A 15,475-nucleotide genomic window follows, 5' to 3' on the forward strand; every position below is an offset into this window, starting at 1 on the left:
CAAACCTGTGCTGGCTGTCCCTTAGGATGTTAGCCTGGGCCAGTCCATCAAGGATGGCCTCCTTAATAAACTTTTCTAAGATCTTCCCCAGGATTTGTTTAGTTTGTGCAGATGAAAGGTTTGCTGGACTTGTCCATAAGCTAGAAATGTCAAGCTATATGGTAACTAGTAGGGAAAGTTTTTCAAGGTGTTGGTGTTCCCATTGTTGTGGTTCTTGCGATTCCTCTCACTGTTCTTGACCCTCAGAACATGTCCTTTTTCTCATTCAGCATTACTGACAAGGCAGGGCACCAGTCCTGGATGGTGTTCACACAGTGGGGGCTCCCTGTCAACACAGGGAATCACCTGGGCAGAGCAAGGAATCACCGGGTGTTGTTGGAGTCATAGCAACATAAAAAAAGGAGGAGTGGTCATTTAAGTCATCAAATTAATCAGTTATGCTGCTATCCTGCAAAGTGAAGATGTGCACTTAACTCTGCACGTACATCCTCTTGAACAAAATATGACTCGTAAGGCATAAGGTTAAATTCTTATGTAAACCTTTGCAGGATTGGAGTCTTATGCTATTTGTCATGCAAGTGTCCATTGTAGGTCTCCAGAGAGTCACCAGTGTTGTCAGGGCAAGCTCTGTCAGTGTTGTTTAGGGGTTAGGCATTACCAGTCATGTCAGGATCCCTCAGTTAGCATGCACACAAACCATACCATCAGGATAGTCTGTGATGCTGTGCCTTTAATTAGCTCATTATTCCAAAAAAGAGACCACAGACTTCATTTTTTAGTAACAAGAACTCAGTGAGTTGTATTTTCCATAAACGAACCTAGACCCTGGCATCCATGACTAACTGATACATGGTGCTAACTAGGTCATTTGCAGGCATGAACATAACCATTAAGCTCAGTACAAAGTGTTAAGGGTTCCTGGGCCCCTTTTTATACATTGATCAAAATAACTCTGTTCCCAGCATACACATCCTAGTTCTCACCAATTCCTAAAACGTGTTTAGGTGACATCTTCTACTTCCTATTTCCCATCAGTTAATGCAGGGGGCTGGGTAGTGTGGGCACCAAGGTGCATGGTTGACAGCCCAGAGGTCACAAGTTTGAAGCCACAATAGAAGTGTGAATTCTGTTAAATACCTTGTCACAGGGACGTGGAAAGGAAGAACTAGTTAGTGCAACCGTCTTATCAGACATTGACACCTGTGGCCAAGTCACACTGATCTTTCATAAATTTCATAGACATTAGGGCTGGAAGGGACCTTGGAAGATCATTGAGTCCAGCCCCCTGCCCTAGGGGCAGGAAGTTAGCTGGGGTCAAAGGATCCTAGCAAGATAAACGTCCAAATGTCTCTTGAACATCCAAATGCCTAGATTTCATTGGCAATGTGTAGGGGGTATATGTGCGCCCCCTGAGATTGGCAGTGCACCTCCTGAGAGAAGCACCGCCGGCGCTGTCTGTTGTGTCTGTGGGCAGTTGCCACTTGCCACCATCATGTCCCCACTGCTGACACTGCCTGTGGGTGGTCACCACCCCCCCCCCAGCCTCTGGGGGCACACATCATTCATGATAGATTTTCAGGGTTGGAAGAGACCTCAGCAGATCATCGAGTCCGACCTTCTGCCCTGGGCAGGAAAGAGTGCTGAGGTCAGATGACCCAAGCCAGGTGTTTGTCCAGTCTCCTCTTAAAGACCCCCAAGGTATGGGAGAGCATCACCTCCTTTGGAAGGCTGTTTCAGATTTTGGCAGCCCTTACCATAAATAAGTTCTTCCTGGTGTCTAACTTAAATCTGCTCTCTGTCAGTTTGTTGCCATTGTTTCTAGACACTCCAAGGGGTGCTGTGGTAAACAGAGTATCTCCTATTCCTTGCTGAACACCCCCTCCCCGACATATTTGTAGATGACCACCAAATCCTTTCTCAGCCTTCGCTTATGGAGGCTGCACAGAGGGGAAGTGCCACCTCCCTGGACCTGTTCGTGATGCACTTGTTAATGCATGATAGAGTGTGGTTAACTCTTGATCATTTCATCACATTGCTGACTCTTGTTCATTTTTGTTTTGGTGTTCTCCACTGATTTCATCGGTTCACTTTTCTTCCGGCCTTGGAGGCTCCTCTAAAACTACTGAGCTACTTTTCCAGCACTTCTGCACACACCATATATCCTATGCCTAAGTTTCTGTTCATTGGAACCTATGTCAGTTCATGCTGTTAGTAGGGCTTCTGTGTGATGTGTATGTGCACTGACCAGTGGTTATATTAATCCATACTCTAGCAAGACCTACATCCATGTTACTAGAATTGGTGTGGGTTGGTCCATTAGGTAATCTCTACAGATCTCTTTGAGACACTAAGTGGGGAACTTCCTCTATCTACACTAGCTTTTTCCTTCGAGGGGAGACAGATCTTCACAACTGTCATTTTGGCTCCTTTTCTTTCCATTAAAATGGATATAGATCATTTTAAAAGTACTTTTCTTTAAAATTTCAAGTAAGATAATTTCTAGGATAACGTTATGATGGGATATCTATTTGGAAACTTTTCCCGTTGTTTGAGCAGTATACTTTTTTGCCGTGAATTTAAATTGGTTATAGATATTTATTATTTTTTGCAGCCTATCAAAGTTGTTCAACATAATATTAATACAGAAGAGTTGTATTCATATCTGAAGGAATTTATTCACATGCTGTATTTCAGGTAAGAGATACTGGGATTTTTTTTTTCTTCTGATCAGTAGCTTTTGTTGAGCTTCTTTTTAAACATGCTGCAAAAGCAGTCTGTTTTCGAGGGTACTCAGGGAAGGCTGAGAAAGAGTTTCCTAAATGATGAATAGGTAGCAAGCAGTTTTTAGTAGGAGGCCAGCTGGTTAAGTTTTTTTTCAGAAGCAGTTATTTATTGTTGCCAGTATTTGAGCTGAATTTCACTGTCAGGGCATCTGCCTCCTTTGTGGGAGATGCCTTCTTACTTTAAAACAATCTAAATACATTGACTTAATTGTGACTGTCACGTAGGACTTGATGCTGCAAATCACTACTACATGAATATTCAAAGTCTGAGATTTGCTGTCTGCCAAGTGGAAACTTGAACAGAGTCCTGAAGGATTTTGCCACCTGAGTACAACATATCTGTGTTCACAGAAATAGTCTTTCTCTCTCCTTGCCCTTAGTACAAACTAGCTCTCTGAACTCAGTTGTGACGCCTTGGTTTCCTGTGTTCCATTTCCATACTCAGGAATATTTTACTTTTCTTGAGGCCATATATTTTTTGTTACTGTGCCTCATCCTCACTGTTTAAAAATTGCAAATTCTCCAATTAACCCCCCCCAGTTTATCTGATTAATAAAAACCAAATCCATGTGTTTCTACAATTAAAATGAAACACCACTATACCACTATATATATATGTAATGGTGTTTCATTTTAAACCAAGGCATCACAACTGAGTTCAGTGAGCTAGTGTGCGTGTGTCTATATATATAGATAGATATAGATGTGTGTGTGTGTGTGTGTGTATAGATCTAGATATATATCTAGATATAGATCTGTGTGTGTGTGTGTGTGTGTGTGTGTGTGTGTGTGTAGGCATCAGTTGAACACAATGTTTTATTGATACATTTACTATCCTAAAGCAATATGGAAGCCTGCCAGTACCTCAATCACTAATAAAATGAATTCTAAATATCTATATATTTTGGTATCTGATTTTTTCTTTTTATCATGGAAAATCAGAGTTCCCCCTGCCCACTCTGCTCAAGCTGTAGCTGTCCCCCCTGCTGCTTTGTGGTGCTGAGCAGCCCTGATATGCTGGTGCCCTGCCATTGCCCCTCACTCCCAATCCACAGTCCCCAGGCCCTGCCAGTGCCCCTCTTTCCCAACCCACAGCCTCCTAACCCCCCAGCCCTGGTACTGCCACTCACTCTTGACCCACATCCTCTGTTCCTGCCAGTGCCCCTTATTCCTGACCTGCATTCCCCCATTTCCCCAGGTGCCCCTCACTCCCAACTCACAGCCCCCTCGCCCCTCCCAGCCCTGGTGGTGCCCCTTGTGACCTGCAGAGGGGGCCCCCAGCTGCCAGGGCTATGGGATCAGGACCAGGGCCTGCAGCCCCCTGACCCCTCCATTCCCAGCAGTGCCCAAGCCCAGCTGCTACATGTGGGAGGTGGCAGCTGCTGTGGCCAGAGTGGAGCGCAGCGCCTGGCCTCCCCTCTTTCCCCCCACCCTGCAGGTGACCGGGGTGGGGGCAAGCTGCCCCCATTGCAGGCTTGGGATTCCCCACTCTGCTGCCCTCTGCCTGGGGGCCTTCATGGCTCAGTGGGTGGGACCCAGCACAGGAGGGCAGAAAGGCTTGATGCTGCTACCACCACTGCTGGGAGCCCCACACTGCCATGGTGAGGCACCCCCTGCCTGCCTGGCAGCAGCGGGGGCAGCAGCACAGAGTTGCATCCCCTGCTGCTGCTGGGTGGGCAGGGGTGCCTTGCTGTGGTGGCACAGCTGGTATAGGATTCCCAGGAACGGTGACAGCAGCATTGAGCCTCCCCGCCTCACTCCACAGAGTCCTGCCATCACTTGGGATCCATTTTCTCCTTTAAAATCCACATTTTTCTGCCACGAATGGAAAACACAGATACCTGCTCATGACCTCAACCGTCATTGGCTTTATTTCTGTCCTGTAATAATGTTGTTATGTTTCTGTCTGCAAAGCTTCTGACATGTTTTCTCTTTTCTTTCCTCTGTGCAAAGGATGATAGCATAGTGCACAGAACTGCTGGTCAGGAGATCTGAATTCCACTCCTTATTTATCCACAAGTGTGTCACAGGGCAAATCACTAAGTGCTCTTCTACAGTTTTTGTGCCTCTATACCAGTGGTTTTTAATTTTTTTTCACTTGCAGACCCCTTTGGAAATTTTGAATGGAGGTGCCAGACCCCTTTGAATTCCAAGTGTGGGTAGTCGCATACTTCTGATCATAGTCATCTTTTGCGGACCCCTTAGATATAGTCCGTGAACCCCCAGGTTGAAAACCACTGCTCTATGCTATATTCGTTCAGAAACCGATCATTTAGGCAGGTATATTTAGAGCTATGAAATCTGCTTGTGGACATTCTAGCCCCTGTCTGCACCTGAGGTTCCCCATCTATAAATGTGGGATAATGTCTGCTTCACTTTGGAAGTTGTGAAGCTTATTATATGATCTTGAGATCTGTGGTGTTTAATTGCAGATTACAGTCAAAATCATGAAAAATAATAATTACAAAATAAATTGCAGCAATGCTTCACGGAAAGTCATGGGAGGTGCCCAATCGTTTACTAATCACACTTGATAACTTCTATACAAATATATTTTGCTATTTTTCAGACATCTGCTAGTGAATCCCAGGGACCGCCGTGTTGTGATCGTGGAATCTGTGCTGTGCCCCTCACACTTCAGAGACACGCTCACCAGAGTTCTGTTCAGGCACTTTGAGGTTCATGCTTTACATAAGTATCAGAGTTCATTGCCTTCATTGGTTATTTATCACATATCTTGAAGGATGTTGGTAATGCTTCTAGCACTCACTATGGTGCCGGACGCATGAGAGGAAGTGGTCAAAGAAATGAGGATAATAGCAAAGGGCTAGGAAAGAGATGAGCGAGATGAGATAGATAAGGTGGGGAAATGCCCTTGAAGGCAGGATTTTGATCAGTTCTGAATCCTTATGGCAGCTATCAAGAAAGCAGATAATAGCAAGAATTCCACCAATTTTTTTAATTTTTGGCAACAAATAGCTCTTGTCACCCCATTTTTGACAGACTCAGTAATACCTATTGAGCACTGTCAGCAGTGTTGAGTCTATATTTAAAACTTCTTAGTGCTCTCTCAGCAAAATTCATGACTCCTTTGCCATAAGTCGATATCCTTGCCAAACTCTTGACCTGACCTCTGGCTGTACTCATTTAGATAAGAACTTACCTGAAATTTGTTCTGACCTCCACATAATCAATCTTTTTGATAGATCAGACTCTCTGTTTATCAACTTTATTCTTATTCTAGTTTTAATAGGAAACACAGTACAAGGGTATGCCGTCATTTTTCCATTCAGATATATTAGATGGCTAAGGTGTTTTTTTTTCAACCAAAGGCCATGCAGGCTAGTAGTTTGTCTTCCCAACTTAACTTCATAACTAATCTTAAACTATCATGAACTGTGTCTCGGAATAACGCCTTCTCAGTATACATAAAGTAATTTTGATGTTACACTTCATAAGCAGTTTGAATGGATTTTATATCATCTTTGAGAAAAGCAGAGGAGAAAGAAAGAAATATCTTTTCCTTTTCATTGCTTTGCAATAGGATGGTGACAATTAATTTAGCCTTTATACATTATTCAAAGGGATGGCTAAAGGGAGGGGAAGGTTTTGCTTTGATTTTCTGAGGCCTGTTTTCCTGCTAACAAACTGGCTGATAGACATGGAAAATGATCCGCACATTTTTGTACAATTGCCATTTGATGGGATATAAGTAACCTTGACATGTGATACAAGGTCAGCATTTATAAGTATATGTTGTGATTCAGTTATCTGTAATGTTGCCAGTAGGTACAAGCTTTGTGGATGTACAGTGTGCTGTTAACAGCACTTGCCATTTAAATCATGCCAGTAGTACAAGACATTGCCAAATCCTATTGATTTCTATATCAAAGGTGTTGATTAAGCATACTGGCAGTAACCTGGCTCAGCTGTTCTCACCTCATTAAGGCTTGTAGCCTTGTTATTCGTAATACTGGCAGACGCAATGTATACAGGCCACTTACCCTGTGTCAGTGCCTTGCAGTGCACCAGAGCCTGTAAAATCACTGGAGCAGCAAATATGGATGGGAAAGTAAAAGCATTCAGCCTCAGGGCTTGCAGAATTAGCTAAGCACCACGTAGGAGATTTTCTGGCTGGCAAACGAGCCTGCTGTAAGCAGTTGGCATTCTCCCTACAGTCCCTACAGAATGGGGATTGTTGCCCCCTTGAATGTGTGTTCTATTGAATTCTTGGAGGCTTGGGGCTCTCATCTAGATCTATAGTCAAAGGTACTTCCACATGATCATTTAGATCACTGTCCTTGCTACCTATTTTACGCCATGAAGCCACTGGCAAAGAGAGCTGTTCTGTTTGCTCTGTAACTTTGGACTTCCAATCAGTTTGTGTGCTGCTTGTTCCCACTGGCCACTTTTCAAAACCAGTATGCAGTTTGCCTTCTTTATTCTTATCTACAGATTTTGACAGTGTTTTTTCAAGTCCTGTTTAGTTTTCTCATAGTACCCCTTCCGGTGACAATATAAGAATTTATAATTGGGACCTCGGATAACTTCCATACACAGGACTTATTTTTCTTACAAGTGGGTGCGTTATTAGGCGCATATGTGCACATAATGTAGCAGTGAGTATTCTGGCAAAGGATTTTAGCATCCAGCTGCATGTTGTTGGGCATTGTCACACTAGATCAAATTCTGAATTAATAATAGGCTGCTCATTATGTGATTGTTCAGTTTTTCCTTTCGCTATGGATTTGGGGAGAAGCGGCTGTTCTAAACATTCAAATTTTTTTTCACTGTACTTTAATCGTTTTGTTCTCATTACAGGTTCCTTCTGTTTTGTTTGCTCCAAGTCATCTGATGTCTCTCTTGACACTCGGTATTAATTCTGCTATGGTTTTAGACTGTGGATATGCAGAAAGTCTGGTGCTGCCTGTATCCTTTGGTAGAGTTTGGTCTCTTCTCATCTTGATGTGCTAAGAATGCCATAGACCTCTGACCGGGGGGGAGCATGAATAGGAACAGGCATAATCCATTTCTCATACCAGAAACTAAAATTCTGGACAAAATCATCTAGTGGAAATATTTATAACTGATAAATGACAATATGAAGAAAATGCCTTCAGTGCCAGTGCCTTCATACAGAAAAAACACCCATTACAGAATAGTCTGATTTCCTCAGCTGCTTCTAGATATATGAAGGAATCCCTATTTTGAATTGCTGGGGTGCCCTTCCCCTGGGAGGAAAGGCTATTCACAAGTAAGTTGACAATTATGCATTTCAGGACAATTTTATCAGTTGATTGTGACCATTATTTTTTTGATCAGCAAATGTTTGTTATGAATTAAGTATGGATTAAGTATTATTGTAACCTCCTTGGTGATACTATTGCATTTTAAAGGTGTAAAATGTTTAGCTGCTATGGCTGCAATGAGAACTAAAAATAACAGGTTGGAAGCTGGATGGGAAACCAGAGGGAATAAATACTGCCATATCAGTATGGTGCAAGGATATTGGATAGATACAGTATGTGTAACTATTTTTTTTTTTTAATTTACAACATTTTAGGGAGCTGGCTTATCAGTTAGTGGAGCAGTGCACTGTGGACACAGGATTAGCTAAAGGACAAAAACTCCCATCAGTAATGGGTAAGATTCACTTTTAATGTAACACAAATGCATTTTTTTATAACCCTAGTGGGGAAGGTGAGTTAATCCCCTTGCCTCTTTTGCTGAGAACATCAGACAGAATAATTCAGTGTTTCTTCACCAAGTCTAGCATGTTCCTGCTTGCATGTTCCTCTTCCCATTAATTAATTTCCCATTAATAAATTAACGAGTCTGGTTTGCTGTGAAAATAAAGTTCATAGCAGTTAGCTTGTTGGAAGTAAAAGCCATCTCTGGAAAAGCTCCGTAGTAGTTGCCTGTTATATTTTCAATAAGAACAACATATTATCTTTTCACATAAACCTTTTTTTTTGTTAGAAACCTTTCGAAGCTGTCATCAAAATGCTGTTTCTGCGTTTTTGTACTAAATTCAATTTTCCAAGTATTGGTTTGATTCTGCAAGTTCTATTTCCACTTATTCAAGTGCTTTTGTTCTAAATTATTTCCTGTATTTCAGGCTCTGTTCCAGAAGACATAGTAGAGGATATAAAAGGTAAAGTTTCCCACTTTGTGCAACAATAGTTTGCATCTTCTCCACAGATCAGTTTAACAATGTGTAGTGCCTTGCTGCTGAGTGTGTACGTTTTTATTTTATAGTCCTTTCCATTTTATTTCATTCCTGAGCAGAGGAACTTGGAGCACTGTCCATAGTGTAGATGCTCGGGCTGTTGTATTTCATTGGTCTTTATAAATTTAGGCTTGAGGGTTTGAATCCTGTTATAGCTTAGTGTTTTATGCTGCATTTGTGCATAAACTATGAGCACTAAATTATTTTGTGTACCCCTCCGTTAGTAGTTTAAGTTAATTTAATGTTGGACTTCTTAAATATACTAATAGTTTGATTGATTTTATTTATAGACTGTACAATGGACACATTTACATGGGATTTATAGCACTAGCAAATTTAGCTTCTACAAACTGATCAAGCTTGGATACATTAATTTTCTATTGTTTCTGGGCACAAAGACAGCTGTTAAGAATTTCTGACTTCTGGATTAAAAGATCAAGTTAGTTTTTGTGCATAAATGATTTAAGTTCTATTTGCCACATAATACACTAATTTCCCCAAAATGGAAAATAAAGAGTAAAAGGAGTTTAAAATACTGGGAAACATTCAGTGATGAATATATTAGAAATTGGACCTGTTTTCAGTACAAAATGCTGCCTAGCATTTCATGTGCTGTACATTTTACAGTTCATTTAATAGAATAAAAATGAGTGAACTAACTCATAGGAGACCTTTTTAACAGGAGAAATAGTGCCTACTCCTTGAGCCAAGCTAGGGAGGAAAATCTCAAGGGCAAAGCAACTTGGTATCTTAAAGATGCTATTTCTAAATGTTGTTAATATTTTATCAGCCATGAAAATGAATTTTGAATTCTAGACTCAAATGTAGCTTTGAGTAGTTGGCTGTTTTCATAGGGTTTGGTTTTTGTAACCTGGTATATTATTATTACTTGGTAGAATGGTTCTTTGTGTTTCTGTTAAAGTGCTTTTATTAATAGAGGAATTGCATTATAGGATTATTTATCAGGATCTGGTGTAATTATGCACCCAGATGCTGTGATGTATATAGACTCTGACCCTTTTGTTAATGTCCCATGGAGAAAAGCCCGTCTGGAATTTGAGGATAGATTTGTGCCACTAATAACATCACGTGGCAACAGATCATTAAAATCTGGCAGCATTTCATTTAAAATGAAGCAGTGAGACTGGAATTGCTGATTCATATTCAGTATGCTATTTCTGCCACCCTGTGGCATAGTTCTTAACGGCCCTCAGACTTTAATAGATCAAAAAAGAAAATTCTGTTTCTCACAGCCTGATTATGGTATGAGCATTATTTCATTTCGGACTACTTCATCCTAGCTGGAGTGTGACCTCAAATAAAGGTGCTGTCACAGTTCTTCAGAGCCAAAAAGTAGTACCTTGCACACGCAAGAACCTGGAATTTGTAACTAAATAAAATCAAGTAGTAGGAGTCATAACCTATGTAGGTGAAACAACCTGATGGTAATGGGAAAGTTGGGAAGGCAAAGTAGAGTCCAATTCTCTCTCTTTTTTTTTTTTTATAAAGTACGCACCTGTTTTGTGAGCGACCTCCAGCGAGGACTGAAAATCCAAGCAGCAAAGTTCAACATTGATGGCAGTGCTGAGGTAGGTAGAGAATAAATGTTTATTGACCTCTTCGGTGCAGAAGAAGAGCTATTTTTCCACTTCTGAAATAATGTGTGTTGTTTTTAGCGTCCTTCACCACCTCCAGACGTGGACTACCCTTTAGATGGAGAGAAGATTCTGCATGTCGTTGGGTCTATCAGGTTAGAAATAAAATACCTGACAATGCATTACTATTAATATTATCACAGGGATACCTAGAAGTTCCAGTATGTTAAGAAACCATTAAAAATAAGGTTGAGGTTTTGTCAGTGAACCTGCATAATTCTGTAGCATTTATCTTCATGTATGTGGGTTTGCAGCATGCATTTGTTCAGAGGATGCGGCTATTGATTAATCTACAGTTTAGGGATGTTGATGACGAGCCGTTTGCACTTTGATTTTGTCTCTAAGTCTTTCTGATGTAATAGCAGCCTTATTGTGAATAGCCCTTACTTGTTTGGCCTCCTGGAACCCCAGGCACAGAGCAGAGCCCCTTGTTCTGGGTGCCCTGCAAACCTGTAACTAAAAGCACGTCCCTGCCTCAGGGTTAACAGTCTAACAAGAGAGATGGGAGTGTGAGGACAGCTAAACAAGGGGAGAACTAGTAGATGACAAGACATGTTGGTACCTTGCTTAACATGCCTCGCTTTTTGTCTTTTGAACAGAGACTCAGTTGTTGAAATGCTGTTTGAGCAGGATAATGAAGAGAAATCAGTTGCAACGCTAATCCTGGATTCTCTTATTCAGGTATTTCCACTAAATAATTAGGCTCACAAATTGTTGTAGCCTTGTGTAGATCCCGGTCTATCAGGCACTTAAGCTCTCAAGTAGTTCTGCTAATTGCAAGTGTGACTTAGGTGGATAAGTCAGAGTTCTCTGCCTGAGGCATACAGTTAGTTTAAAAACTAACACATGTAGTGGATATTTGCTCAATGTTGAATGGCATTGATATCAGCCTCCCCTTTAAGAGGTTCACTTGGACTAGAGATTATCTGTTCTGCAGGCAGCTGCTTTAAGGTGTAGTGATACCTCAACTGGCTTTCAACAGCCCAGCTTGAGTACAGGCCAACTGCAGCAGCACAGACCTCTGCTACTGCAGCTAGACTGCCACCAATGCTGGAGCTGGCTTGTGTGAAGCTAGTTTAGGTAATGCCTCACACCAGCCTGAAGCCTGCAGTGTAAACGCTCTTAGAAATTCTCTTGGCACATCATACTTCATAAGAAGCAATGTTTTTGTGCAATTAAGGGGAAAATGGGCTGTGAGGTAGAAATGCAAACTCCATCTCTTATATAATTTTTAAAGTTGCTTGTCTGCAGTTATAAATATGTTTGAATCAGTTGGTAGATGAGGAATTGTTTATGAGGGCAGTTCATTTCGGTATTCCAGACTTACAAGGCTTCATCAGGTTAGGGCCTCACTTAATATGATCAACGTTTGAGTCTCTAGATTTTGGCTTAAAGCAGAGATGTCCAAGTGGTGGCCTGTGGGCTATGTGTGGTCCATGAAGCAGTAAATTGCAGCTTATGAAGCTGCTGGGTTGGTGTGGCTCTGGAACATGGGGTGAATGCCACTATTGCTTGTCCCCCACCCCACTCCGTTGCCTGTTGCTGAACTCTGGGGTTTGGATCACCACTGAAAAGGGAGGCGCATGGCAGCAAAGTTGACTGCCCAGGTTCTAGAACTGTGCCAATGGACTGCTGCACTGTCACTGGAAGGGAGTCATCTGGCCTTTGAGAAGCCTGTAGACTGGATCTGGTCCACAGGGCCAGAGTATTTTGTGATGATGCCGTGGCCTGGAGGGTGATGCAAAGTGAATGCTCTCAGCGCCCTAGGGCGGTGGTTCTCAATCTTTTGCATCCTATGTCCTACCACTGGCAGCACACAGGGGGTACACGCAGGTGCACATGCACCCCCTGAGTGTGGTGGTGCACCCTCTATAAAAAGGCACCGCCAACACTATCGGTGGCACTTGTAGGCAGTCGCCACTTGCCCCCCCCGTGCGCCCCACTGCCGACATTGCCGGTGGTGTTGGCAGGCGGTCAGAGATTGCTGCTGGCCATCGCCAATGCTGCCCTGGTCAGTGCTTGCCACCCCCTGCTGCCGACAGCGCTGGTGGTGTCTGCAGGAGGGCCATGCTTACTGTCACCATGCTCCTGCTGTCATCATGCCCCCCCAGCTGCTGGGGACATGCGTCGTTCATGTATCCCACCAACCATTTTGTCAAAAAACCCTGGTCCCACCATGGTAAAAGCAAAACCCCACTTTTTCCAAGAAGTGTGTTTGTACATTTACATGCATTTTAGTATTACATTAATCGTTAATGACAATTTTCAAATGAGTTGAAGTCCTACCTACATGACCTTCGTGTCCTACCCCACTGGTTGAGAAACAGTGCCCTAGGGGATTCCCTTTAGCCAAAGGAATCCATGGTGTTGAAAGGCATGCTGAGATTTGTCCCATCCACTTCTTGCTGGAGGAGAGGATCCTTGCAGCATGGGACCCTGTGTGTGGGGTAGAAGAGGGGTCTGGGTAGACAAGGGGATTAGGAAATCCAGCCCTCTGTTAACAGAAATATAACACTGTGGCTTGGTGAAGAGAGACTGGCTGAATGACTACCATGTCTGTATAGCTTCATTTAACCTTTCCTTGCTTCCCTTTGGTACCAGTGCCCCATAGACACCAGGAAGCAGTTGGCTGAGAACTTGGTCGTTATTGGAGGCACCGCTATGCTGCCAGGATTCCTGCATAGATTAATGGCTGAAATTAGGTACCTGGTGGATAAGCCAAAATACAAAGAAGCACTTGCCACGAAGACCTTCCGAATTCACACTCCACCTGCCAAACCCAACTGTGTGGCATGGCTGGGAGGTAAGGAGGAAACTAGCGCTGATCAGTGGGCTGAAGGGAAAATTAAGCCTTGAAAAGTGGACTTTGGAATGAGCAAATGATCACAAGTCTTTTGAGTGCTGTCAAAGTTAAGTTGTACCTGCGCTCTCTGGAGCTGCTGTACCCTCATGCCAAAGTCCTGAAGAGCAAAGCTCCCTCTTCACTTCTGGAGGGTAGGAGATTGCTATTGCTAATAGCATCACAACATGTCAGCTCATTAAGCAGTAACATTCAATGGCTGCCATGTTAGGGCAGTGATAAAGGAACTCTTCAAAGCTCCCGCCTGCTGGAGTAACTGTATATTTCCTTTCAAGGGAGGGAAGAAAGGCAAATCGAAGGAAAATTTGCCTGTCCTGGGCTAATCAAAGACTCTTACACACCACACAACTTGTGTTTGCAACATACACAGAGTATCCAGGCCACAAGTTAGATTTTGGATGCTATCTTACAAATTGGTAATCAGATTAGCAAACTGAGAGGCGTTTGCAGCATTTGCAGTTTAGTGTGCTCAGATAAAAATGTTATTGTTTTAATAACTTGGATGCTTCAGCTAATAAACTGATTTTATATAGTAGAGTAGAGTATAAGGATGTGGACAGATATCATCCGACACTGATGTAATGGTTACAAATGGAGCCAAACAAACTGTACTTCAATCTTGTGTCATTCAGAATTTAAAGCAACTTGGCTCGCTTACATCGCTATGGGAGCATGCAGATTATAACAATTAAAGCAGAAGAACTGAACCCCAATTCCCCCCACACTTTAAGGGGTTGAAAGTGTTATGTCTATTCATAGAGAGACAAAATGTGGACATAAACATATACTTTATTTCCTCCTGTTGTGGTGTTAAATATCTCTAAAAATCATTAATTAAGGCCTGGTTGGGGTATAGAGCCAGTGGAACTAAATGTGTTCATTATAATGGTACCAGCTGTCTCCATTTCCTGATGAGACACACCAGTTGACTCATGCAGTGGTTCTCAACCTAACATCGATGGCCAGTCCCAGCTGCCCCTCACTCCTGACCCAGGGTGTGGAGCATGAGGGGGATGAGTGGGATACATGGGGCCCCAAGCAGCCTCTTGCAGGCTGGAACTCTGCCAACCTGCAGGGGAAAAGCCATGGTTGCCTATGTTTTTCTCCCTTGGAGGAGAATCCATTTTTAAGATTTGTTCACAACCCTTTCATATATTCCTGTGTCCCACTGTGTTGAGAAATGCTGAACTAATGTATACTGACTTCTCTGTGGCCAGTGCAAACTTATCCTCGTACGTATGTGACATATTTGTACTTACTCACAGCACTGGGTGTCTAGGGAAAGTTTATTAACCTGAGAAAAAGAGGTACCTGTGGAAGCACTTGGAGATTGATTGGGACTGGGCCACAGGCATGTCTGCTTTCCACGTGGTTAAGCCTGTAATACAGGCACCTTGCCTCCACAGGGATCTGAATTGAGAGGGTCAGGTGCCAAGGAGCCCTGTACAGTGAATGAGGAGATCTTGTGCTTCCCAAGGGCCATCTCAAGCATCTCCCATTAAGCAGGGAGGCACCTGTTTCATTAGGGGCAGGTCATGTCAGACCGACCCGATTGCCTTTTACGATCAGGTCACAAAGGCAATGGATGCAGATGTCGCCTGGACATGGACGTAGTCTTTCTAGACTTCAGCAAGGCCTTTGACACCGTCTCCCACCCCATCCTCATTAAAAATTGGGCAACTGTGGCATGGACGCCTACACAGTCAGGTGGATTGCAGATTGGCTCAAGGGTCGTACTCAGAGGGTGGTGGTGGACGGGTCATTTTCAACCTGGGGGGAAGTGGGCAGCGGAGTCCCCCAGGGTTCGGTCTTGGGGCCCGCGCTGTTCAATTTCTTCATCAGTGATTTGGACGACAGGGTGAAAAGCAACCTGTTTAAATTCGCTGATGATACCAAAATTTGGGGTGAGGTGAACACGCTAGTAGGGAGGGAAAGACTGCAGCAAGAC

At 43.0% G+C, this 15,475-nt stretch overlaps 1 protein-coding gene across 2 annotated transcripts in view; it reads left to right on the forward strand.

Annotated features, from left to right (window-relative positions):
- ACTR10 (actin-related protein 10 homolog) overlaps positions 1-15,475 on the forward strand; it is a 22,215-nt gene that overhangs the window by 3,654 nt on the left and 3,086 nt on the right. The window contains exons 3-13 of one of the 2 annotated variants that reach the window (XM_019550888.1): positions 2,612-2,694; positions 5,353-5,461; positions 7,605-7,712; positions 7,970-8,037; positions 8,347-8,426; positions 8,902-8,937; positions 10,522-10,601; positions 10,689-10,762; positions 11,267-11,348; positions 13,269-13,470; positions 14,934-15,028. In XM_019550888.1, coding sequence (XP_019406433.1) covers positions 2,612-2,694; positions 5,353-5,461; positions 7,605-7,712; positions 7,970-8,037; positions 8,347-8,426; positions 8,902-8,937; positions 10,522-10,601; positions 10,689-10,762; positions 11,267-11,348; positions 13,269-13,470; positions 14,934-14,941 — 930 coding nt within the window. In that variant the 3' untranslated portion in view covers positions 14,942-15,028. Of the gene's footprint in view, positions 1-2,611; positions 2,695-5,352; positions 5,462-7,604; positions 7,713-7,969; positions 8,038-8,346; positions 8,427-8,901; positions 8,938-10,521; positions 10,602-10,688; positions 10,763-11,266; positions 11,349-13,268; positions 13,471-14,933; positions 15,029-15,475 lie in introns of those variants that run through there. The other variant, XM_019550887.1, reaches the window with a different exon arrangement.

The sequence above is a fragment of the Crocodylus porosus genome, unplaced genomic scaffold, assembly GCF_001723895.1.
Source record: "Crocodylus porosus isolate Cpor-Errol unplaced genomic scaffold, CroPor_comp1, whole genome shotgun sequence".
NCBI lineage: Eukaryota > Metazoa > Chordata > Crocodylia > Crocodylidae > Crocodylus > Crocodylus porosus.